General features: G+C 44.0%; 1 protein-coding gene across 2 annotated transcripts in view; it reads right to left on the bottom strand.

Annotated features, from left to right (window-relative positions):
* Positions 1–27,922, bottom strand: part of LOC140463803 (ras-related protein Rab-37-like) — a 139,349-nt gene that overhangs the window by 22,248 nt on the left and 89,179 nt on the right. For both annotated transcript variants that reach the window (XM_072558136.1, XM_072558135.1), the window contains one exon: positions 23,970–24,036. In XM_072558136.1, the coding sequence (XP_072414237.1) occupies positions 23,970–24,036 (67 nt within the window). The remainder of the gene's footprint in view (positions 1–23,969; positions 24,037–27,922) is intronic.

Raw genomic sequence — 27,922 nt, forward strand, 5'->3', positions numbered from 1 at the left:
ACAATCTGCAAGAGTTCCAACCATTGACACTCTGCCAGTAACTTCCACCTAGAAAATACAGGTCAGGTGAACAGCCATCAATAGGTGATGCCTCTGATGTCGAATGAATAATTAGAGGAACTGTCTTTGATCAAGCACAAAAAATGAGTGCAAAATGGAGGGACCAGTTGGTTAGCAGTGCCCATGAAACCTAGCGTGCAACCGGTCGATACCTGAGAAGGTGAAGGGACAGAAATGGTGAAACCAAGAGAAAAGCCACTTGAATCAATTGTCATCAAGTAAATTGAGTTAGTTGGCAATTCTGCTCCAGGTCTGCATTCAATATTCAAAACTTCTCTTCTGTGTGTAGAAAAAATGTAGAGTTGTTTGTCAGGAGTGACTGAACAGCCTTGTGGGAAGCCTGAAGGTGTCCTGGTGCCTAGTTGTTGGCTGAAGTTGTTCTCAGGGTCTGTAGCAGACAATGGAGAGGTTAATTCTAAGTTAATGGATGGACTAAAGTTGTCATTTAAGATTTATGTGGAGGCTGGCGAAGACATTCCAGAGCAAATGTCAACGTGGAGGTTTGAACTGGTTACTATGGAACAGTGTTTAAAACATGGAATGGTTGCTAAGGTGTTGTGTATTGTACTGGGCAAGACTAATATCTGTTCAACTGATGGCAGTTATTCTTGAACAGACCTTATTTATATTGCTTCAACTGAGAAGATAGTGGAGAGAGCATTTTGAGAAATTGTTCAGTATACAGGACTACACTCATAGAGGTAAAAACAATTACTGCAGATGCTGGAAACCAGATTCTGGATTAGTGGTGCTGGAAGAGCACAGCAGTTCAGGCAGCATCCAAGTAGCTTCGAAATCGACATTTCGGGCAAAAGCCCTTCATCAGGAATAAAGGTAGTGAGCCTGAAGCGTGGAGAGATAAGCTAGAGGAGGGTGGGGGTGGGGAGAAAGTAGCATAGAGTACAATGGGTGAGTGGGGGAGGGGATGAAGATGATAGGTCAGGGAGGAGAGGGTGGAGTGGATAGGTGGAAAAGGAGATAGGCAGGTAGGACAAGTCCGGACAAGTCATGGGGACAGTTACTGAGCTGGAGGTTTAGAACTAGGGTGGGGGGTGGGGGAAGGCGAAATGAGGAAACTGTTGAAGTCCACATTGATGCCCTGGGGTTGAAGTGTTCCAAGGCGGAAGATGAGGCGTTCTTCCTCCAGGCGTCTGGTGGTGAGGGAGCGGTGGTGAAGGAGGCCCAGGACCTCCATATCCTTGGCAGAGTGGGAGGGGGAGTTGAAATGTTGGGACACGGGGCGGTGTGGTTGATTGGTGCGGGTGTCCCGGAGATGTTCCCTAAAGCGCTCTGCTAGGAGGCGCCCAGTTTCCCCAATGTAGAGGAGACCGCATCGGGTGCAACGGATACAATAAATGATATTAGTGGATGTGCAAGTAAAACTTTGATGGATGTGGAAGGCTCCTTTAGGGCCTTGGATGGAAGTGAGGGAGGAGGTGTGGGCACAGGTTTTACAGTTCCTGTGTTGGCAGGGGAAAGTGCCAGGATGGGAGGGTGGGTTGTAGGGGGGCGTGGACCTGACCAGGTAGTCACAGAGGGAACGGTCTTTGCAGAAGGCGGAAAGGGGTGGGGAGGGAAATATCTCCCTGGTGGTGGGGTCTGTTTGGAGGTGGCGGAAATGTCGGCGGATGATTTGGTTTATGCGAAGGTTGGTAGGGTGGAAGGTGAGCACCAGGGGCGTTCTGTCCTTGTTACGGTTGGAGGAGTGGGGTCTGAGGGCGGAGGTGCGGGATGTGGACGAGATGCGTTGGAGGGCATCTTTAACCACGTGTGAAGGGAAATTGCGGTTTCTAAAGAAGGAGGCCATCTGGTGTGTTCCATAGTGGAACTGGTCCTCCTGGGAGCAGATCCGGCGGAGGCAGAGGAATTGGGAATACGGGATGGCATTTTTGCAAGAGGTAGGGTGGGAAAAGGTGTAATCTAGGTAGCTGTGGGAGTCGGTGGGTTTGTAAAAAATGTCAGTGTCAAGTCGGTCATCATTAATGCAGATGGAGAGGTCCAGGAAGGGGAGGGAGGTGTCAGAGATGGTCCAGGTAAATTTAAGGTCAGGGTGGAATGTGTTGGTGAAGTTGATGAATTGCTCAACCTCCTCGCGGGAGCACGAGGTGGCGCCAATGCAGTCATCAATGTAGCGGAGGAAGAGGTGGGGAATGGTGCCGGTGTAATTACGGAAGATCAACTGCTCTACGTAGCCAACAAAGAGACAGGCATAGCTGGGACCTATACGTGTGCCCACGGCTACCCCTTTGGTCTGGAGGAAGTGGGAGGATTCAAAGGAGAAATTGTTAAGGGTGAGGACCAGACCGGCCAAACGAATGAGAGTGTCGGTGGAAGGGTACTGTTGGGGACGTCTGGAGAGGCAAAAAAGGAGGGCTTGGAGGCCCTGGTCATGGCAGATGGAGGTGTAGAGGGATTGGATATCCATGGTGAAGATGAGGCATTGGGGACCAGGGAAACGGAAGTCTTGGAGGAGATGGAGGGCGTGGGTGGTGTCTCGAACGTATGTGGGGAGTTCCTGGACTGGGGGGATAGGACAGTGTCGAGGTAGGTAGAGATGAGTTCAGTGGGGCAGGAGCATGCTGAGACAATGGGTCGGCCAGGATGGTCAGGCTTGTGGATCTTTGGAAGGAGGTAGAAACGGGCAGTGCGGGGTTCCTGGACTGTAAGGTTGGAAGCTGTGGGTGGCAGATCTCCTGAGGTGATAAGGTTCTGTATGGTCTGGGAGATAATGGTTTGTGATGGGGGGTGGGGTCATGGTCGAGGGGGCAGTAGGAAGAGGTGTCCTCGAGTTGACGTTTGGCTTCAGCGGTGTAGAGGTCAGTGCGCCAGACTACCACTGCGCCTCCTTTATCCGCTGGCTTGATGGTGAGGTTGGGATTGGAGCAGAGGGATCGGAGGGCCGCACGTTGTGAGGGTGAGAGGTTGGAGTGGGGGAGGGAGGTAGACAGGTTGAGGCTGTGGGCACACGTATGGGCTCCAGCTATGCCTGTCTCTTTGTTGGCTACATAGAGCAGTTGATCTTCCATAAGCACACCGGCACCACTCCCCACGTCGATTTCGAAGCTCCTTGGATGCTGCCTGAACTGCTGTGCTCTTCCAGTACCACTAATCCAGTACTACACTCATAGCTCATTTATATATTAAATTTGAAATGATACATGTACATAGTTTTCTGGAGTACAAGACGACTAACCCAACATAAATAATAGTTTAAAGTTTAACAGGGTGCGGGAGCACGAGGTGGCGCCAATGCAGTCATCAATGTAGCGGAGGAACTGTAAAAGCTGTGCCCACACCTCCTCCCTCACCTCTATCCAAGGCCCTAAAGGAGCCTTCCACACCCATCAAAGTTTTACTTGCATATCATTTATTGTATCTGTTGCTCCCAATGCGGTCTCCTCTACATTGGGGAGACTGGGCGCCTCCTAGCAGAGCGCTTTAGGGAACATCTCCGGGACACCCGCACCAATCAACCACACCGCCCCGTGTCCCAACATTTCAACTCCCCCTCCCACTCTGCCGAGGACATGGAGGTCCTGGGCCTCCTTCACCGCCGCTCCCTCACCACCAGATGCCTGGAGGAAGAACGCCTCATCTTCCGCCTCGGAATACTTCAACCCCAGAGCATCAATGTGGACTTCAACAGTTTCCTCATTTCGCCTTCCCCCACCCCCCACCCTAGTTCTAAACTTCCAGCTCAGTAACTGTCCCCATGACTTGTCCGGACTTGTCCTACCTGCCTATCTACTTTTCCACCTATCCACTCCACCCTCTCCTCCCTGACCTATCATCTTCATCCCCTCCCCCACTCACCGATTGTACTCTATGCGACTTTCTCCCCACCCCCACCCTCCTCTAGCTTATCCCTCCACGCTTCAGGCTCACTGTTTTTATTCCTGATGAAGGGCTTTTGCCCGAAACATCGATTTCGAAGCTCCTTGGATGCTGCCTGAACTGCTGTGCTCTTCCAGCACCACTCATCCAGTACTACACTCATAGCTCATTTATATATTAAATTTGAAATGATACATGTACATAGTTTTCTGGAGTACAAGACGATTAACCCAACATAAATAATAGTTTAAAGTTTAACAGGGTGGACTTCAAAGTTGTTCTTACAGTGATGTGTGACTGTAATGTGGTTTTCTATATTTTAGCCCAAGTCTCACAAACTACAAAAATTTGGGTTCTTATTGAGACGGATGTTTGAATGTGTATTAACCACTAACTATGTACACAGCATCTCAAACTTATGGATACTTACGTTACTATTATAATATATACAGTGTTGACTGGCTGACTGGTGGACTGACAAAATCAGAGGTGACTGACTCACAGGCTGACAGAATGAGAGATTATCTAACTCACAGGCTGACAGAATGAGAGATTATCTAACTCGCAGGCTGACAGAATGAGAGGTTGACTAACCAACAGGTTGACTGACTGACATAATGTACAGAGAGTACGATAGACACCTTTTATACTTCAGTGTAACATGTTGTGATATCTGAGATCTGTGCAATATTACAATAGGACTTGTAACTAAAACAAAATGAGTAATATTTTCAGTCATTTTTATGTAAAAGGAAATTATTTTTTTCAGAACTCTTCACAGGTGCTCAACAAAAATATCCTAATTTGACAAGAAATAAGGAAAAGAACAAACAATTTACTTTTCCTTCCCACTTTCTTTCCAGTGATCTGTTGGTCTTCTCTTATTTGCTTTCTGGCTGTCTGCTTCCATTATCATTTATTTTACTCTGCTCTCACAACATCTCAGGCTGAGTCAACACTGAATATTGAAGCTGCCAAGCAACATCATATAATCAGAAACTGACTGATTTAACAAAATCAAAACTCTTTGCTCTATTGGAGATTGCATGATACGAGAAAACATTCACTTTCTTTTTGACTTTCACTTGGGACGGGAGGTGGAATTTGGTTCAAGGAAATTTCTCATGTTTCTCCTTTGTCAGATTTCCTCTAGCAAGTTATCTTCTGGACAATGATGGAGGTTTTCTTCAATTTTCAAAAGATACATAGCTGAGGAACTGGTATATGGGAGAAGGATTCACATTTTTGGATCATTGGAATCTCTTTTGGGGTAGAAATGACCTGTACAAGAAGGATGGATTGGACCTAATTTGGAAGGGGATTAATATACTGGCAGGGAAATTTGCTAGAGCTGCTTGGGAGGATTTAAACTAGTAAGGTGGGGGGAGTGGGACCAAGAGAGATAGTGAGGAAAGAGATCAATCTGAGACTGGTACAGTTGAGAACAGAAGTGAGTCAAACAGTCAGGGCAGGCCATGACAAGGTAGAACTAATAAATTAAACTGCATTTATTTCAATGCAAGGGGCCTAATAGGGAAGGCAGATGAACTCAGGGCATGGTTAGGAACATGGGATTGGGATATCTTAACAATTACGGAAACATGGCTCAGGGATGGGCAGGACTGGCAGCTTAATGTTCCAGGATACAAATGATACAGGAATGATAGAATGGGAGGCAAAAGAGGAGGGGGAGTGGCATTTTTGATAAGGGATAGCATTTCAGCTGTACTGAAGGAGGATATTCCCAGAAATACATCCAGGGAAGTTATTTGGATGGAACTGAGAAATAAGAAAGTGATGAGCACCTTATTGGGATTGTATTATAGACCGCCTAATAGTCAGAGGGAAATTAAGAAACAAACTTGTGAGGAGATCTCAGCTATCTGTAAGAATAATAGGGTGATTATGGTAGGGGATTTTAACTTTCTAAACATAGACTGGGACTGCCATAGTGTTAAGGGTTTAGATGGAGAGGAATCTGTTAAGTGTGTATAAGAAAATTTTCTGATTAAGTATGTGGATGTACCTACTAGAGAAGGTGCAAAACTTGACCTACTCTTGGGAAATAAGGCAGGGCAGGTGACTGAGGTGTCAGTGGGGGAGCACTTTGGGACCAGCAACCATAATTCTATTAGATTTAAAATAATGATGGAAAAGGATGGAACAGATCTAAAAGTTGAAGTTCTAAATTGGAGAAAGGCCAATTTTGACGGTATTAGCTGATTGGGGGCAGATGTTCACAGGTAAAGGAACGGCTGGAAATTGGACAGCTTCAGAAATGAGATAACAAGAATCCAGAGAAAGTATATTCCTGTCAGGGTGAAAGGGAAGGCTGGTAGGTATAGGGAATGCTGGATGACTTAACAAATTGAGGGTTTGGTTAAGAAAAAGAAGGAAGCATATGTCAGTTATAGACAGGATAGATCGAGTGAATCCTTAGAAGAGTATAAAGAAAGTAGGAATATACTTAAGAGGGAAATCAGGAGGGCAAAATGGGGACATGAGATAGCTTTGGCAAATAGAAATAAGGAGAATCCAAAGGGTTTTCACAAATATATTAAGGACAAAAGGGTAACTAGGGAGAGAATAGGGCCCCTCAAAGATCAGCAAGGCAGACTTTGGGTGTGGAGCCACAGAAAATGGGGGAGATACTAAATGAATATTTTGCATCAATATTTACTGTGGTGAAAGGTTATAGAAGATATAGACTGTAGGGAAATAGATGGTGACATCTTGCAAAATGTCCAGATTACAGAGGAGGAAGTGCTGGATGTCTTAAAACGGTTAAAGGTGGATAAATCCCCGGACCTGATCAGGTGTACCCGAGAACTCTGTGGGAAGCTAGAGAAGTGATTGCTGGGCCTCTTGCTGAGATATTTGTATTATCGATAGTCACAGGTGAGGTGCCGCAAGACTGGACGTTGGCAAATGTGGTGCCACTGTTTAAGAAGGGCGATAAAGACAAGACAGGGAACTATAGACCAGTGAGCCTGACCTCAGTGTTGGGCAAGTTGTTGGAGGGAATCCTGAGGGTCAGGATGTACATGTATTTGGAAAGGTAAGGACTGATTAGGGATAGTCAACATGGCTTTGTGCGTGGGAAATCTTGATTGAGTTTTTTGAAGAAATAACAAAGAAGATTGATGAGGGCAGAGCAGTAGATGTGATCTATATGGACTTCAGTAAGGCGTTTGACAAGGTTCCCCATGGGAGACTGACTAGCAAGGTTAGATCTCATGGAATACAGGGAGAACTCGCCATTTGGATACAGAACCTGCTCAAATGTAGAAGATAGAAGGTAGTGGTGGAGGGTTGTTTTTCAGAATGGAGGCCTGTGACCAGTGGAGTGCCACAAGGATCGGTGCTGGGTCCTCTACTTTTTGTCATTTACATAAACGATTTGGATGTGAGCATAAAAGGTACAATTAGTAAGTTTGTAGATGACACCGAAATTGGAGGTGTAGTGGACAGCGCAGAGGGTTACCTCAGATTACAACAGGATCTTGACCAGATGGGCCAATGGGCTGAGAAGTGGCAGATGGGGTTTAATTCAGATAAATGCGAGGTGCTGCATTTTGGGAAATGAAATCTTAGCAGGACTTATACACTTAATGGTAAGGTCCTAGGGAGTGTTGCTGAACAAAGAGACTTTGGAGTGCAGGTTCATAGCTCCTTGAAAGTAGAGTCGCAGGTAGACAGGATAGGGAAGAAGGAGTTTGGTATGCTTTCCTTTATTGGTCAGAGTATTGAGTACAGGAGTTGGGAAGTCATGTTGCGGCTGTACAGGACATTGGTTAGGCCACTGTTAGAATATTGCGTGCAATTCTGTTCTCCTTCCTATTGGAAAGATGTTGTGAAACTTGAAAGGGTTCAGAAAAGATTTACAAGGATGTTGCCAGGGTTGGAGGTTTTGAGCTATTGGGAGAGGCCGAACAGGCTGGGGATGTTTTCCCTGGAGCTTCGGAGGCTGAGGGGTGAACTTAGAGAAGTTTACAAAATTATGAGGGGCATGGATAGGATAAATAGGCAAAGTCTTTTCCCTGGGGTTGGGGAGTCCAGAACTAGAGGGCATAGGTTTAGGGTGAGAGAGGAAAGATATAAAAGAGACCTAAGAGGCAACTTTTTCACACAGAGGGTGGTACATGTATGGAATGAGCTGCCAGAGGATGTGGTGAAGGCTGGTACAATTGCAACATTTAAGATGCATTTGGATGGGTATATGAATAGGAAGGGTTTGGAGGGATATGGTTCGGGTGCTGGCAGGTGGGACTAAATTGGGTTGGGATATCTGGTCGGCATGGACAGGTTGGACCGAAGGGTCTGTTTCCATGCTGTACATCTCTATGACTCTATGACATGAATTTACTTCATCTCACAACATGTTTCTGCTGATGACTTTGAAGAATATTCATCATGACCTTCTAAACAACATTGAACTCTGAGTTTCATACCTCCTATATCATGACATAGCTTCATTTAGTCTTTCTGTTTACTCTGCTATTCATGTCAGTCTTACTAAAACTAAACCTTACTCTGGTTTAAAAAAAATTGACCATGAGGTTATTCTTCAATAATCTATGTGATACCGGGTGATACCCGATATCAGATTGTGAGAGATACTGGGTGATATCCAATGTTAGAACGCGTTTGAAAATGGACGACATCCGATATTAGTGTCTGTTTGATCCCGGGCGGCACGGTGGCACAGTGGTTAGCACTGCTGCCTCACAGCGCCAGAGACCCAGGTTCAATTCCTGCCTCGGGCAACTGACTGTGTGGAGTTTGCACATTCTCCCCGTGTCTGCGTGGGTTTCCTCCGGGTGCTCCGGTTTCCTCCCACTGTCCAAAGATGTGCAGGTCAGGCGAATTGGCCATGCTAAATTGCCCGTAGTGTTAGGTAAGGGGTAAATGTAGGGGTATGGGTGGGTTGCACTTCGGGGGGGGGGGCGGTGTGGACTTGTTTCCACACTGTAAGTAATCTAATCTAATCTAATCAATATCAGAGTGTGTATGTCACCAGGTGATATCTGACACCACTGTGCATTTGATACCAGGAGATATCCGATTTCAAAGTGTGTGTCATACCAGTCAGTATCCAATATCAGAGTGTGTGAGATATAAGTGATATCCAATATCAGAGTATGTTTGCTACTGGAAGATATCTGATATCAGACTGTGTGTGATAGTGGGCTCTATCCAATATCAGTGTGTGTCACTGGGTGATATCCAATATCAGACTGTGTTTGATACCAGACAATATCTGATATCAGAGTGTGATTGATATTAGGCGATATCTGATATCAGAGTATGTTTGATACTCGATGTGTGAGATACCCAATGATATCCAATATCAGTGTACGTTTGGTACTGGCTGATATCTGATATCATAGTGTATCCGGTGATATTTGATATCAGAGTATTTGTGATACTGAGTGATATCCAATATCAGAGTGTATGTGTTACTGGACAATATCCAACCTCAGAGTAAGTGCGATACCAGATGATATCTGATTTCAATACCAGGCGATATTCATTATCAAAGTGTGCTTGTAACTGGGCGATATCCGATATCAGATTGCATTTATTACCGGGACGTGTCTAATATCAGAGTGTGTTTTGATACTGGGCAAGATCTTTATCAGAGTGTGTTTGTAGCGGGGCAATATCCAATATCAGAGTGTGTTTGTTACCAGGGCATTATCTGATATCAGAACGGGTCTGATACCAGCTATATCTGATATCAGTGTGTGCATGTCACCGGACAATATCTGATATCAGAGTGTATTTGATACCAGGCAATATACGATATCAGAGTGTTTGATACCCGGTGAAATCTGATATCAGAGTATGTGATACTAGTCGAAATCTGATATCAGAGTGTTTCTTGCTCGATAATATCCGATATCAAAGTGTGTGTGATATCAGACAATATCAATATCAAAGTGTTTGTTACTGGGGTATATCCAATATTTTGATATTAGGCAATATCCGATATCACAGTGTGTGTGATATTGGGCTATGTCTGATATCAGAGTGTGTGAAATTGAGCTATATCTGCTTTCAGAGTGCATTTGATAGTGGAAGACATCCGCTATTAGATTGTGTGAGATATCTGGTGATATCCAATTTCAGAGTATATTTGGTACCCGGCGATATCTGATATCACAGTGTGTTTGTTACCAGACAATATCAGAGTGTGTTTGATACTGGGAGATATCCAATATCAGAGAGTGTTTGACACTGGGTGATATCTGATACCAGAGTGTATGTTATCAGGTGATACCTGATATTAGAGTATGTGTGATACTGGGTGATAGGAGAAAGTTCAGACAGCAGATCCTGGAGATCAGAGTTGAGAGCGTGGTTCTGGCAAAGCACAGCAGGTCAGGCAGCATCCAAGGAGCAGGGGAATTGATATTTTGGACATAAGCCCTTCATCAGGAATGTCCTTCCTGATGAAAGGCTTATGCCTGAAACATTGATTCTCCTGCTCCTTGGATGCTGCCTGACCAGCTGTGCTTTTCCAGCACCACACTCTCAACTCTGATACTGGGTGATATCCAACATCAGATTGCGTGTGTTAACAGACAATATCTGATCTCAGAGTGTGTTTGATACTGGGTGATATTAGATTTTGGAGTGTGTTTCGATACTGGGTGATATCTGTTATCAGACTGTGTTCGTAACTGGGTGATATCCAATATCAAAGTGTGTTTTTTACCAGGGCAATATCGAATGTCAGAGTGTTCCTGACACCGGGCAATGTCCGATATCAGAGTGTGTGAGATAATTGTTTGTGTCTGATATCAGAGTGTGAGAGATACCGGGCGATATCCACTATCAAAATGTGCTTGTTACTGGGCAATGTCTGATATCAGAGTGTGTTTGATATCAGTCAATATTGATATCAGAGTGTTTGTTACCAGGTGATATCTGATATCAGAGTGTGTGTGATACTGGGTGACATCCATAGAACATAGAACATAGAACATAGAAGAATACAGCACAGTACAGGCCCTTCGGCCCTCGATGTTGCGCCGATCAAAGCCCACCTAACCTACACTAACCCACTATCCTCCATATACCTATCCAATGCCCGCTTAAATACCCATAAAGAGGGAGAGTCCACCACTGCTACTGGCAGGGCATTCCATAAACTTACGACTCGCTGAGTGAAGAACCTACCCCTAACATCAGTCCTATATCTACCCCCCCTTAATTTAAAGCTATGCCCCCTTGTAATAGCTGACTCCATACGTGGAAAAAGGTTCTCACTGTCAACCCTATTTTAACCCCCCAATATCAGTATGTGTGAGATACCTGTTAAAATTTGATATCAGAGTGTGTGTGAGATACCAGGTGATATCCCCTATCAAAGTGTGTTCATTACTGAATGATATCTGATTTCAGACTCTGTTTGATACCCATTGATATCAGAGCATGTGTGATACCCAACAATATCCAATATCAGAGTGTGCTTGATACCAGGTGATATCTGATATCATTGTGTGTATTATCAGATGATATCTGATATCAGAATATTTTTGATAATGGGTGATATCCAAATCAGAGTGTGTGTGTTACTGGACGATATCGAATCTCAGACTGTTTTCGATACCTGGTGATATCTGATATCAGATTGCATTTTGATGCTGGGTGATATCTACTATCAGAGTGTGTTTATAACTGGGTGATATCCGATATTGGCATGTATTTGTTACCGGGGTGATATCCGATGTCAGAGTGTGCCTGACACTGGGCAATATCCGATGCCAAAGTGTGTGAGATTCTGGGCGACGTCTGATATCAGTGTGTGAGATATCTGTTGGTATCTGATATCAGAGTGTGAGAGATACTGGGTGATATCCAATTTCAGAGTGTGCGAGATACAGGGGAAACCCAATACCAGAGTGCATTTGTTATCAACTGATATCCAATATCAGAGTGTTTGTTACTGCGTGATCTGTGATATTAAAGTGTGTGAAATATCGGGTGATATCCGGTATCATAGTGTGTGTGATACCGGGCAATATCCGCTATCAGAGTGTATTTGTTACTGGGCGAAATCTGATAACAGAAAGTGTTTGACACCCAGCGATATCCAATATCACAGTATGTTTGATATAAGAGAATGTGTTTGATATTGGGCAAAATATAATACCAGAGTGTGTTTGTTACCAGGCAATATCCAATATCAGAGTGTGAGAGAGACATCAGGTGATATCTGATATCAAAATGTGTGTGATACCAGGCAACATCCAATGTCAGTGTGTGTGAGATACCTGTCAGTATCCAATATCAGCACGTGTGAGATACTGGGTGATATCCATTATAAAAATGTGTTTGTTATCAGGCAATATCTGATATCAGCATGTGGGAGATACCAGGCAATATCCAATTTCAGATTGCGTTTGCCACTGGCCAATATCCGATATCAGTGTATTTGTTACTGAGCAATGTCTGATATTAGAGTGCATGTGATTAGATTAGATTATCTACAGTGTGGAAACAGGCCCTTCAGCCCAACAAGTCCACACCGACCCTCCAAAGAGCAACCCATCCAGACCCATTCCCTTACATTTACCACTTCACCTAACACTACGGGCAATTTAGCATGGCCAATTCACCTAACCTGAACATTTTTGGACTGTGGGAGGAAACCAGAGCACCCGAAGGAAACCCATGCAGACATGGGGAGAATGTGCAAACTCCACACAGACAGTTGCCCAGGGTTGGAATCAAACTCAGGTCCCTGGCGTTGTGAGGCAGCAGTGCTAACCATTGAGCCACCGTGCCACCCATTTTAAGAAGGCCTGCTTGTTAAGAAGGCATATGATGTGCTGGAATTCATTAGCAGGAGGATTGAGTTGAAGATCTGCAAGGTTTAGCTGTAGCTCTATACAGCCTTGGTTAGACCACAGTTGGAATATTGTGTTCAGTTCTGGTCACCTCATTATAGGAAGGATGTGGAAGCTTTAGAGACAGTGCAGAGGAGACTTATCAGGATGCTGCCTGGACTGGAGGGCAGGTCTTATGAAGGGAGGTTGAGGGAGCTATGGCTTTTCTCAGTGGAGAGAAGAAGGATGAGAGGTGACTTGATAGAGGTGTACAAGATGGTGAGAGACATAGATAGAGTGGATAGCCAGAGACTTTTTCCTAAGATGGAAATGGCTATCACGAGGGGACATAATCTTAAGCTGATTAGAGGAAGATTTAGGGGAGATGTCAGAGGTAGGTTCTTTTATACAAAGAGTGGTGGGTGTGTGGAATGCACTGCCAGCAGTGGTAATGGAGTCATTAGGGACATTTAAGCGACTCTTGGATTGGCATATGGATGATAATAAAATGAAGGGTATGCAGGTAAGTTTGATCTTAGAGTAGAATAAAAGGTTGGTACAACATCAGGGGCCGAAGGGCCTGTACTGGTGCTGTACTGTTCTATGTTCTTTGTTCTATGTATCAGAGTGTGTGAGATACCGATTGATATCTGATGTCAGGCCGTTTTTGTTACTGGGCAATATCCAATATCAGACTGTGTTTGATACTGGGTGATATCTGATATCAGAGTATGTGCGATACCATGTGATATCCGATATCAGAGGTTGTTTGTTACTTGGCGCTATCCGCAATCAAAATGATTGTGATACCAGGTAATATCCAATATCAGAGTGTGTGAGATACTTGACAAAATCCTATAACAGAGTATGTGTGATACCAGTCAATACTGATATCAGAGTGTTTATTAACTGGCGATATCTGATAACAGAGTGTGTTTGATACTGGGGAAAATCTGATATCAGAGAGTGTGTGTGATGCCGGGTGATATGCAATATCAGAATGTGTGATACCAGTCAATATTGATATCAGAGTGGGTGTGAGATACTGGTGATATCCGTTACAAAGGATTCTGGGTAATCCAAGATGGAGGATGGGAAAAGTTTCTGGCTGAAACAGCTGCTCCGCTTTTGAGGTAATTTCCTTGAATTCCAGGAACAGCAATAACTGTTTTGATTACTTACAGTGTGGAAACAGGCCCTTCGGCCCAACAAGTCCACACCGACCCGCTAAAGCGCAACCCACCAAGACCAATTCCCCTACATTTACCCCTTCACCTAACACTACGGGCAATTTAGCATGGCCAATTCACCTGACCTGCACATCTTTGGATTGTGGGAGGAAACGGGAGCATGCGGAGAAACCCACGCAGACATGGGGACTATTTTTTGATTAGATTACTTACAGTGTGGAAACAGGCCCTTCGGCCCAACAGGTTCACACTGACCCGCCGAAGCGCAACCCACCCATACCACTACATTTACCCCTTACCTAACACTACGGGCAATTTAGCATGGCCAATTCACCTGACCTGCACATCTTTGGACTGTGGGAGGAAACCGGAGCACCCGGAGGAAACCCACGCAGACACGGGGAGAACATGCAAACTCCACACAGTCAGTCGCCTGAGGCGGGAATTGAACCTGGGTTTCTGGCGCTGTGAGGCAGCAGTGCTAACCACTGTGCCACCGTGTTACCCGTGCTGTTGCATTGTTTTGGAACTTTGGAAAAAAAAGTCAAAACAACAGCAGTTTTAAAAGGAAGAACAACAGACAAAGGAAGCACATGGTGAGGTCATTGCAGGAGAGAGAGAGAGAGAGAAAGAAACTGACACCAGAGTGAATCTGCACAGTTACTGCCTTTGCTGTTTGAATTCATGGATCGACATTGGCGTGCATCTGGGAAAATTAACAAACAGTGAAATTCACGACTGATCTTGGAGGAACCTGTTTGGGCGAACTCACAACACAGAAACAACAAGTGAATTGTTTTAAGTGTGGCCTAGAGAAAGTCTGCAGTAGTGAGTAGAGTGGGTTCTTTCTTGATTATATGTTTTTTGAGATCTGTCTCTTGATTAAACTTAAAATATAAGCCATAACTATTAATTTAACCTGGGGCAGTGTTTTGTAGAGGAATAAGACGGTGTTATTTTCTAGGTCTGTAGATTGTGAAGGAGCAAAAATGGCCTTTAGTAGAGTGATATGTGCTTCTTGTCAGATTTAGGAGTTTAAGGAGAGTTTATGGGTTACTGCGGATTATATCTGCAATAAATGCTGTTGGTTGCGAATCCTATCAGATCGAATGCATTGGTTAGAGAGCTAGTTAGAGGCAATGAGGAATTTGCAACAGCAATGGTATGTGATGGATGGCAGCTAGAGGAAGGGGGGAAAGTCTCAGATACAGTCACATAGATGGATTAACTCCAGGAAAGGTAAGAGAGGTAGGCAGGTAGTGCAGGAGTTTACTGTGGCTATCCCCATTTCAAACAACTATGCTGTTTTAGAAAATGTAGGGGATGATGGATTCTCAGGGGAACGTAGCATGAACAACCAAGTTTCTGGTATTGAGACCGGCTCTAATGCAATGAGGGATACGTTGCGTTCCAATCGATCAATTGTGTTCGGGGATTCTCTAGTCCGAGGTACAGACAGACGTTTCTGCGACCAGCAGCAAAATAATCAGAATGGTGTGTTGCTTCCCTGGTGCCAGGATCAAGGATGTCTCAGAGAGGGTGCAGAATGTTCTCAAGGGGGAGAGGGGCCAGCAAGAGGTCATGTACACATTGGAACCAATGACATAGGAAGGGAAAAAGTTGAGATTCTGAAGGAAGATTACAGCGAGTTAGGCAGGAATTTAAAAAGGAGGTCCCCAAGAGTCGTAATATCTGGATTACTCCCAGTGCTACGAGCTAGTGAGGGCAGGAATAGGAGAATAGAGCAGATAAATGCATGGCTGAGGAGCTGGCATATGGGAGAAGGATTCACATTTTTTGGTCATTGGAAATCTTTTGGGGTAGAAGGATGGATTGCACCTAAATTGGAAGGGGACTAATATACTGGCAGGGAGATTTGCTAGAGTTGCTCAGGAGGATTTAAACTAGTAAGGTGGGGGGTGGGACCCAGGAAGATAGTGAGGAAAGACTTCAATCTGAGACAGGTACAGTTGAGAACAGAAGCGAGTCAAACAGTCAGGGCAGGCAGGGACAAGGTAGGACTAATAAATTAAACTGCATTTACTTCAATGCAAGTGGCCTAACAGGGAAGGCAGATGATCTCAGAGCATGGTTAGGAACATGGGACTGGGATATTATAGCCATTACAGAAGCATGGCTCAGGGATGGACAGGACTGGCAGCTTAATGTTCCAGGATACAAATGATACAGGAATGATAGAATGGGAGGCAAGAGAAGAGAGGGATACTGTTTTTGATAAGGGATAGCAGTACAGCTGTACTGAGGGAGGATATTCCCAGAAAAACATCCAGGGAAGTTATCTGGGTGGAACTGAGAAATAAGAAAGGGATGATCACCTTATTGGGATTGTATTATAGACTCCCTAATAGTCAGAGGGAAATTAAGAAACAAACTTGTAAGGAGATCTCAGCTATCTGTAAGAATAATAAGGTGGTTATAGTAGGGGATTTTAACTTTCCAAACATCGACTGGGACTGCCATAGTGTTAAAGGTTTAGATGGAGAAGAATCTGTTAAGTGTGTACAAGAAAATTTTCTGATTCAGTATGTGGATGTACCTACTAGAGAAGGTGCAAAACTTGACCTACTCTTGGGAAATAAGGCAGGGCTGGTGACTGAGGTGTCAGTGCGGCCAGCGACCATAATTCTATTAGATTTAAAATAGTGATGGAAAAGGATGGAACAGATCTAAAAGTTGAAGTTCTAAATTGGAGATTGGCCAATTTTGATGGTATTAGGCAAGAACTTTCAAAAGCTGATTGGGGACAGATGTTCGCAGGTAAAGGAACAGCTGGAAAATGGGAATGAGATAACAAGAGATAACATGAGATAACAAGAATCTAGAGAAAGTATATTCCTGTCAGGGTGAAAGGAAAGGCTGGTAGATATAGGAAATGCTGGATGACTTAAGAAATTGAGGGTTTGGTAAAGAAAAAGAAGGAAGCATATGTGAGGTATAGACAGCATAGATCGAGTGAATCCTTAGAAGACTATAAAGGAAGTAGGAGTATACTTAAGAGGGAAATCAGGAGGGCAAAAAGGGGACATGAGATAGCTTTGGCAAATAGAATTAAGGGGAATCCAAAGGGTTTTTACAAATACATTAAGGACAAAAGGGTAACTAGGGAGAGAATAGGCCCCTCAAAGATCAGCAAGACGGCCCTTGTGTGGAGCCACAGAAAATGGGGGAGATACTAAATGAATATTTTGCATCAGTACTTACTGTGGAAAAGGACATGGAAGATATAGAATGTAGGGAAATAGACGGTGACATGTTGAAAAATATCCATATTACAGAGGAGGAAGTGTTGACGTCTTGAAACGGTTAAAGGGGGATAAATCCCCAGGACCTGATCAGGTGTACCCAAGAATTCTGTGGGAAGCTGGGAATTGATTGATGGGCCTCTTGCTGAGATATTTGTATCATCAATAGTCACAGGTGAGGTGCCAGAAGACTGGAGGTTGCCTAATGTGGTGCTACTGTTTAAGAAGGGTGGTAAGGACAAGCCAGGGAACTATAGACTGGTGAGCCTGACCTCGGTGGTGGGCAAGTTCTTGGAGGAAATCCTGAAGGACAGGATGTACATGTATTTGGAAAGGCAATGTCTGATTAGGGATAGTCAACATGGCTTTGTGCATGGGAAATCATGTCTCACGAACTTGATGGAGTTTTTTGAAGAAGTAACAAAGATGTTTGATGAGGGCAGAGCGGTAGATGTGATCTATATGGACTTCAGTAAGGCGTTCGACAAGATTCCCCATGGGAGGCTGGTTAGCAAGGTTAGATCTCACAGAATACAGGGAGAACTAGCCATTTGGATACAGAACTGGCTCAAAGGTAGAAGACAGAAGGTGGTGGTGGAGGGTTGTTTTTCAGAATGGAGGCCTGTGACGAGTGGAGTACCACAAGGATCGGTGCTGGGTCCTCTACTTTTCCTCATTTATACAAACCTTCACAAACCTTGCATTTATATAAATGATTTGGATGCAAGCATAAGTGGTATAGTTAGCATGTTTGCAGATGACACCAAAATTGGAGGTGTCGTGGACAGCGAAGAAGGTCACCTCAGATTACAACAGGATATGGACCAGATGGGCCAATGGGCTAAGAAGTGGCAGATGGAGTTTAATTCAGATAAATGCGAGATGCTGCATTTTGGGAAAGCAAATCTTAGCAGGACTTATACACTTAATGATAAGTTTCTAGACAGTGTTGCTGAACAAAGAGACCTTGGATTTCAGGTTCACAGCTCCTTGAAAGTGGAGTCGCAGGTAGATAGGATAGTGAAGAAGGCGTTTGGTATGCTTTCCTTTATTGGTCAGAGTATTGAGTACAGGAGTTGGGAGGTCATGTTGCGGCTGTACAGGACATTGGTTAGGCCAGTGTTGGAATATTGCATGCAGTTCTGGTCTCCTTCCTATTTGCAAAGATGTTGTGAAACTTGAAAGGGTTCAGAAAAGATTTACAAGGATGTTGCCAAGTTTGGAGGGTTTGAGCTATAGGGAGAGACTGAACAGGCTGGGGCTGTTTTCCCTGGAGCATCAGAGGCTGAGGGGTGACCTTAGAGAGGTTTACAAAATTATGAGGGGCATGGAGAGGATAAATAGACAAAGTCTTTTTCCTGGGGGGGGGCAACATTTTCACGCAAGAGGGTGGTATGTGTATGGAATGAGCTGTCAGAGGATGTGGTGGAGGCTGGTACAATTGCAACATTTCAGAGGCATTTGGATGAGTATATGAAGAGGAAGGGTTTGGAGGGATATGGGCCGGGTGCTGGCAGGTGGGACTAGATTGGGTTGGGATATCTGGTCAGCATGGACGGGTTGGACCAAAGGGTCTGTTTCCATGCTGTACATCTCCACGACTCTATGTCTCTATCAGAGTAGATGTGATACCATCAACATGCAATATCAGAGTTTGTGCATTTCTGGGTATATCCGACATCAGAGTATGTTTGATACCGGGTGATATCAGGTATCAGAGTGTGATTGGTATTAAGTGATATCCGATATCAGAATGTGCGCGTTACCAGAGTATGTTCGATACTGGGCAATATTCGAAAACAGAGTGTGTTTGGATACTGGGTGATATACAATATCAGTGTCTTTGCTACCTGGGCAATATCTGATATCAGAGTGCATTTCTTACCATATTATCCCATGTCAGAATGTGTGTGAAAATGTGAGAGTTACTGGGGATATCCAATGTCAGAGTTTGTTCAATATTGAGCGACATCTGATATCAGTGTATCAGGCAATATCAGATCTCACAGTGTATGAGTTACCGGTTGATATCCAATATCAGAGTGAGAGAGATACCGGGCAATATCCCATATTAGAATGTTTGTGATACTAGGTAATATCTGATATCAGAGTGTGTGAGATACCAGGCGATATCTGATATCAGAATGTGAGTGATGCTGGGTGATATCCCACATCAAAATATGTGTGACACTGGGATACATCCAATATCAGAATGTGTTCGATACCAAATGATATCCGATTTCAGAGTGTTTGTGACACCTGGCAATATCCAATTTCAGAGTGCATTTGATACTGTGCGATACCCGATATCGGAGTGTATCAGATACCAGGAGGTATCTGAGATACTGGCCAGTGTGTGAGATACTGGGCTATATCCGATATCAGAGTATATTTGGTAATGGGCGATATCCAATATTAGTGTTTTGTTACCAGGGTGATGTCTGATATCAGAGTGTTAGTGACATCTAGTGATATCAGACATCAGGGTGAGTTTGATACTATGTGATATTTGATATCAGAGTGTGTCTGATACTGGGAGATAGCTGATATCACAGTGTGTGAGATACTGGGCTATATCTGATATCAGAGTGTGAGAAACCAGGCAATATCCAAATTCAAAATGTATGTAATACCGGGCGATTTCTGATATCAGAGTCTGTTTGATTTTGAGTGTGTTTCATATCAGAGTGTATGTTTGATAACGGGTGAAATCTGTTATCAGCATGTGTTTGTTACGGGCGATACCCGACATCAGCATGTGTTTGTTACCGAGGCGATATCCGATGTAAGAGTGTGTGTGACACCGGGCAGTATCTGATAGTAGAGTCCGTGTGTTACTGGGCAATATCTAATATCAGAGAGTCTGTGATTTTGGGCAATATTGAATATCAGAGTGTGTGTGTGTTACCGGGTGCTATCTAATATCAGAGCATGTTTGATGCCTGGCGATATGCTGATATCAGAGTATGGGTGACACTAGGCAATATCTGATATCAGAGTATGTGAGATACTGGGAGATATCCAATGTCAGAGTGTGTTACTGGATGATAAGCAAGATCAGAGTGCATTCGAGACTGGGTGATATTTGATATCAGAGTGTATTTGAGACCGGGCAAAATCCAATATCAGAGTGTGTGAGATATTGGTCGATATCCGATATCAGAGTGTGAGAGAGACTGGTTGATGTGAGATATTGCTCAGTATCACATTGGTTCTGATATCTGATATCAGAGCGTGTGAGATATCAGGCAGTATCCAATTTCAGAGTGTGTTTGATACCAGGCAATATCTGATATCAGAATGTGCTTGATAGTGGGTGATATCCCATATCAAAGTGTGTGCGATACTGGGTGATATCCGATATCAGAGTATGTGAGATATCGGGCAATATTCAATATCAGAGCATGTTTTTGACACCAGGCGATATCAGACTTTATCCGAAATGAGTGGGTGTGTTACTGGGTGATACGTCAATATCAGAGTCTAGAGTGTGGTGCTGGAAAAGCACAGCAGGTCAGGCAGCATCCAAGAAACAGGAGGTCCTGAGGTGGAAGATGGTTCTTCCTCCAGGCGTCAGCTGGTAAGGGAGTGGCGATGGAGGAGGCCCAGGACCTGCGTCCGAACTTTACCCCCACCTCTATCCACATATTGCACTCTCAGCTACTTTCTCCCCAGCCCCACCCCTTCCCATTTATCTCTCTACCCGAGGCTCCCAGCCTCATTCCTGATGAAGGGCTATTGCCCGAAATGTTGATTTTCCTGTTCCTCGGATGCTGCCTGACCTGCTGAGCTTTTCCAGCACCACACTCTTGACTCTAATCTCCAGCATCTGCAGTCCTCACTTTCACCTAGTTGATATCGGAGTCTGTTTGATACAGGGCGATATCCATTATCAGAGTATGTTTGATACTGGGGAGAAGTCAATATTAGAGTAGCTTTGATTTAATCTAGCCAGCTCCAAATTTCCATCTCTAGTTGAGCACAAGGCAGTTACCTTGCTTTGCAAGCTGTCAGCTGTACGTTGTCCTTTATCTTGACTTCAGCCTGTGGAATTTTACTGTTGCCCTGTGGTCCTCTCTGCACAAAGACCACTTCCTATGGTCTTAGCACATGTCCGGATCTCCCTTTCTGATCCCTGTTGTCAATAACTCAGTTTACTTTAACCATTTTAAACCATTCCTTCCCATCATCTATCCTCCTGCTGCTACCACTGGCAAGGATACTCATTCATGGTATGTGGCTCTCCTGCCCATTGCTAATTTCCCACAGGAGCAATTCAGAGTCAATCACATCACTGTCAATCTAGAGTCATAAATAGACCAGATCAGGCAGCAGTTGCCTTCCCTAAGTGACACTTGTGAACATGATGGGTTCTTCCAACAATTGACAATTGTCCCATGGTCTTCATCAGTCTTTTGATGCCTGACTGTTTGATTGGATTCAAATTCCATCATCTGTCTCCGTGGGATTGTAACCCTTGGGACCTCAGAACCTAACCTGGGTTTCTAGAGTAATGATTTCGTAATGCATGTAAAACCACTAGGCCATTGCTTCCCTGCTATATACCATTGGGAAGGGAATGGCCTTGTGTATTATTGCTGGAATGTTAACCCAGGGACCCAGATAATGTTCTGGGGATCTGGGTTTGAAGTCTGCCACAGCTAATGGTGGAATTTGAATTAAGTAAAAAAATCTGGAATTAAGAATCTAATAATCATAATCAATTGTCAGCAAAACCATCTGGTTCACTCCTATCCTTTTGGAAAGGAAACTGCCATCTTTACCTGGTCTGATCTTCTTGTGACTACAGACCCACACAACCCTCCAGGCAATTAAGAGCAATGGACAATAAATGCTGGGCTAGTCAACAATGCTCCTTCCCATGAATGAATAAAAGAAAAAGAAAAAAGATCACATTCCTTTCTCACACTAACAATGCCACGAGCCAGTGTCACACACAGCACAGCCCAAACCCATTCAGGTCTTAGTGAGACGTGAGGTAAAAACAATGACTCCAGATGACTCCAGACTCCACTGCAGTTCAGGCAGCATCTGAGGAGCAGGAGGTCCTGCTCCTGGGAAGCTGCCTGAATTGCTGTGCTTTTCCAGCACCACTCTAATCTAGAATCTTAGTAATCATGAGTCAGATCTCAGTAGCAAACAGATCCCAAATCTGCCTCCATTTTGGGAACTCATACTCTCTCGAACATGCTCGCGCAAAGTGCAGATTAAAGCCATACTGTTTACCTTCCAGTCTGATAGAAAAAATGCAGAATACAGAAATATTACTAGCACCCTGGACCTATCACACCCCTGCTTCCCGCTACCTTCACTACCCCCTCGGATGCGCCAGGGAAAATAGCCCAGATTATTCAGTCTTTCCCAATAACACAAACCCTCCAACCTTGACTACATCTTTGTAAATCTTTTCTGAACCCTTTCAAGTTTCACAACACCCTTCCTATGGTAGGGAGAATAGAATTGCATGCAGTATTCTAAAAGTGGCCTAACCAATGTACTGTACAGCTGCAACATGACCTCCCAACTCCTATATGTAATGCACTGACCAATAAATGCAAACATATCAAATGCCTTCTTCACTATCCTACCTACCTGAGACTCCACTTTCAAGGAACTATGAACCTGCACCACAAGGTTTCTTAGTTCAACAACACTCCCCTGGTCCTTACCATTAAGTATATAAGTCCTGCCCTGATTTGCCTTTCCAAAATACAGCACTTCACGTTTATCTAAGTTAAACTCCATCTGCCACTCCACGGCCCATTGGCCCATCTGATCAAGGTCCCATTGTACTCTGAGGTAATCTTCTTCACTGTCCACTACACCTCCAATGTTGGTGTCATCTGCAAACTTACTAACTATATATGTCCTATTTCTTGATTGTTTTATGCAGTTCCCAATATGAGCAATCATATACTTATCCATGTTAGGTTTAGAATTAAAAAGATCCATCTGCCAGATTTCTTCAATAAGGAACAATATTATTCATTTATTATAAGATTTATTTGACAAAGATGGAAGGATAATTAACAGAGTTTGAAATATGGAAGTGCAAGTATCTATCTTGCTCAATACTACCACGCACACAAACCAATTAAAGAGAAACTAGAACTTTTTCTGCGGAGATTAATTTTGAAAATCAAAACTGATCTATTTCCAAAAGGTGTCACTGAATACAGGCTTTTCTCACTGTGATCTTTGCAGATCAAGTTCACTCCAGAATCATTGAGAAGAAACCTTTGTAGAGGTTTTACAGGTGAATAGTAGATTTAGTGTTTCAGTTATCAAACTAGATCCTCAAAACAATTATTTGAGAAAGACAGAGGTTGGAGCTTCTCCCTTGTAGTAGGTTGTTATCTCAACTGGCTCCATATCCAAAACAAATTAACTCCTGACAACCATAAAACTAGACATGAGATTTCCAGTAAATAAGTTCAAGCAATTACTTTTAGCCATGTGCCTTCTAAGAATCTGATCTTGAATGTGGCCTCATTTTTGCATTCCCCCAAGAGGATCCAGAGGATATACTTTCTGCTTCCATATTAATGCAAGAAAACATTACAGGGTCTCGTGTTAATAGACTGACTGCACCATCGTTTGTCACTATATTGTATGACTGCTTTCTCCCTCTCCTCAGATCACACTTCCAGCTTCTTAATGGTTTACCATGTGAACTTAACAGCAACACTAGGGCCTGGTTCAATGCCAGCAACGTGTGAGATGTGAACTCGGCAAGCTGATAATTCACCACAATGCAGTCCTACCTTGAGCGTCTCTGTAGTAAGCATGAGTGACACTGCGAAACCTCTCCTGTCCAGCTGTGTCCCAGATCTGGAAATAGATACAGACCCTCATTATTTCAATTAGTCGACACTCCACTCTCGATTAACACAGAACCTGGTGAAAATACATTCAGGATGTACCGAGGCAGAGAGTTATGAATCAGTGTAATGGAAGTGTGCGTCCCATGACCTCTTCCACTCACTCGAACAGTGATATCTACATCCTCAAATAAAAGCAATGCACTGTGAATGTTGGAGATCTAAAATAAAAACAGAAAGTGCTGCAAACAAGCTGCAGGTCTGGCAGCATCTAAGTCTAAATGGATCCTTTTACCATGTGTGTGTAAAACATACTCACACATGTGTGAATGGAATTGGAGTCTAATTATGTATTTTATGAATTTATCCTCAGAATCTGGACAGTCTTTGCTGCCATTTTTTTATTGCCCTGAGGACATTGAGTCAACCACACAAAGCCAGACTGACAAAGGTTGACAGGCCCCTTCCCAAAAGGCATGGGTGAACCAGCTGGTCTGAAATCTAATTGAAGTTTTCTTTTGTGGATCATATATCAAGATAACAGATAAACAGGAATCAGTTCCATGTTGAAATCTAATTCAAGGATTTGGATGTTTTGTAAATAGAGAAGCAGATATCTGGTAAGCAGATAAAACCGAATCAAGCAGTTTAGAAACATAGAAAAATAGAAGACATGGCTGATCATAGAGTGATAGAGGTGTACAGCACAGAAACAGACCCTTCGGTCCAACTCGTCCATGCCAACCAGGTATCCCAACCCAAACTAGTCTCTTGGCCCATACCCAACTCAACAGCCTAATCCTGCTTTCTCTCCATAAATCTCTGACCCCATTCACCCCAAGTGCTATACCTAGCCGTCTCATTTAATACATTCAATGTTTTGGCATCAACTACTTCCTGTGGTAATGAATTCCACAGGTGCTTGAGTGGTTTATATATGAAATGCTATTTTCAAATCCCTCCTTTCTATCTCTATGATTAGTCTGAGATTTCTGTATTCCTGCAATTCTGGCCTATTGTGCATCTCCACCCTGATATCCTTCCATTCACCAACGGCAGCCTTTCCCAATAACATAAACCTTCCAAAAGCACAGCAGGCCAGGTAGCATCTGAGGAGCAGGAGAATCGACATTTCGGGCATGAACATCGATTCTCCTGATCCTTGGATACTGCCTGACCTGCTGTGCTTTTCCAGCAACATACTCTTGACTCTGATCTCCAGCATCTGCAGTCCTCACTTTCTCCTCCTCCATAAACCTTCCAACCCTGGCATCATTCTTGCAAATCTTTTCTGAACCCTTTCAAGTTTCACAACATCTTTCCTATAGCAGGGAGAGCAGAATTGCATGCAGTATTCCAAAAGTGGTCTAACCAATGTCCTGCACAGCCACAACATTACCTCCCAACTTCTCTACTCACTGCACTGACCAATAAAGACAAGCATACTAAATGCCTTCTTCACTATCCTGATTACCTGCAATTCCACTTTCAAAGAATTATGAACCTGCACTCCAAGGACTCTTTCTTTTCAGCAGAACTTTACTGTTAAGTGTATAAGTTCTGCTCCAGATTTACCTTTCCAAAATATAGCACCTCACATTTATCTAAATTAAACACAATCTGCCACTCCTCGGTCCAATAGCCCACCTGATCAAGATCCCTTTGTATTCTGAGGTAACCTTCTTCGTTGTCCACCACAACTGCAATTTTGGTGTCATCTGCAAATTTATTAAGCATTCCTCCTATGTTCACATCCAAATCATTTAGATAAATACTAGTCACAGGCCTGTAGTGTGAAAGGCACCCCTCCACCACCAACCTCTGTCTTCTACCTTTCAGCCAGTTCTGTGCTCAAATGGCGAGTTCTCCCTGTATTCCATGTGATCTAGCCTTACTAACCAGACTACCATGAGGAACCTTGTTGAACACCTTATTGAAGTCCATATAGATCTGCCTTCAACAAACCTCTTTGTTACTTCTTCAAAACCTCAATCAAGTTTGTGAGACATGATTTCCTAAGCACAAAGCCATGTTGACTATCCCTAATTAGATTCTGGATTAGTGGCGCTGGAAGAGCACAGCAGTTCAGGCAGCATCCAAGGAGCAGCGAAATCGACATTTTGGGCAAAAGCCCTTCATCAGGAATAAAGGCAGTGAGCCTGAAGCGTGGAGAGATAAGCTAGAGGAGGGTGAGGGTGGGGAGAGAGTAGCATAAAGTACAATGCGTGAGTGGGGGAGGGGATGAAGGTGATAGGTCAGGGAGGAGGGTGGAGTGGATAGGTGGAAAAGGAGATAGGCAAGTTGGACAAGTCCGGACAAGTCATGGGGACAGTGCTGAGCTGGAAGTTTAGAACGAGGGTGAGGTGGGGGAAGGGGAAATGAGGCAACTGTTGAAGTCCACATTGATGTCCTGGGGTTGAAGTGTTCTGAGGCGGAAGATGAGGCGTTCTTCCTCCAGGCATCTGGTGGTGAGGGAGCGACGGTGAAGGAGGCCCAGGACCTCCATGGCCTCGGCAGAGTGGGAGGGGGAGTTGAAATGTTGGCCACGGGGTGGTGTGGTTGATTGGGTGTGGGTGTCCCAGAGATGTTCCCTAAAGCACTCTGCTAGGAGGAGCCCAGTCTCCCCAATGTAGAGGAGACCGCATCGGGAGCAATGGAGTCCTTGTCTTTCCAAATGCATGTAAATCCTGTCCCTCAGGATTCCCTCCAACAGTGTACCCACCACCGATATCAGGCTCACCAGTCTATCGTACTCTGGCTTTACCTTACACCTTTCTTAAATAGTGGCACCATATTAGCCAGTCTTCTAGCACCTCACCTGTGGCTATCATTGATTCAAATATCTCAGCAAGGGATCCAGCAATCACTTCCTTAGCCTCCACAAAGTTCCAGGGTAACACTTGACAGGTCTTGGGGATTTATTCACCTTTATGTGTTTTAACACGTCTAGTACCACATCCCCTGTATTATGGACATTTTTTGAGATATTGCTATTTATTTCCCCACATTCTCTATCTTCCATATCCTTCTCCACAGTAAACACTGATGTAAATACTCGTTTAGGATCTGCCCCATCTCTTGCAGTTCCACACATAGGCAGCCTTGCCGATCTTTAAGGGATCCTCTTCTCTCCCTAGTACTCTTTTGTCCTTAATGTATGAGTCCAATCCCTTTGGATTCTCCTTTACCCTATTTGCCAAAGCTATTAAGTTTCACAACGTCCTTCCAATAGGAAGGAGACCAGAACTGCACACAATATGACAATCCTTGACGTTAGTACTGCCTCATTCAGAGTCAAGTACCACAGTATTAGTATCTCTGACATGGAGCCTTTTTGTCTATCAGACAGATAAAGGCATTTAACAGCCTCATTCTGAACTCATATTCTATGAGGTCAAGCTGGCAGACCTCATTATAATCACTATAGACACTATTGTGTTGTCACCATTCATTGTGTTCTGATGACAACCGTGTGTCAGTATTTTCTTTATTCATTCACGGGGTGAGGGCATCACTGGCTAGGCAGCATTTATTGCCCATCCCTAATGGCCCAGAGGGCAGTTGAGTGTCAACCACATTGCTGTGGGTCTAGAGTCACATGCAGGCCCAGATGAGGTAAGGATGGCAGTTTCCTTCCCTAAAGGCCATTAGTGAACCAGATGGGTTTTTCTGACAATCAACAATGGATTTATGGTCATCATTAGACTCCTAATTCCAGATTTTAAACGATTTAATTGAATTCAATTACCAGTACCTGCTGTTGCAGGATTTGATCCCAGGTCCCCAGAACATTATATGGGTCTCTGGATTAACGGTCCTAGCAATAATACCATTAGACCATTCAGACTCTCTGGTACTGTGTCAGTATTTATAGGGGGTCCCCTGCGGGTGTATGT

The sequence above is a fragment of the Chiloscyllium punctatum genome, chromosome 39 (assembly GCF_047496795.1).
Source record: "Chiloscyllium punctatum isolate Juve2018m chromosome 39, sChiPun1.3, whole genome shotgun sequence".
NCBI classification, from domain to species: Eukaryota; Metazoa; Chordata; class Chondrichthyes; order Orectolobiformes; family Hemiscylliidae; genus Chiloscyllium; species Chiloscyllium punctatum.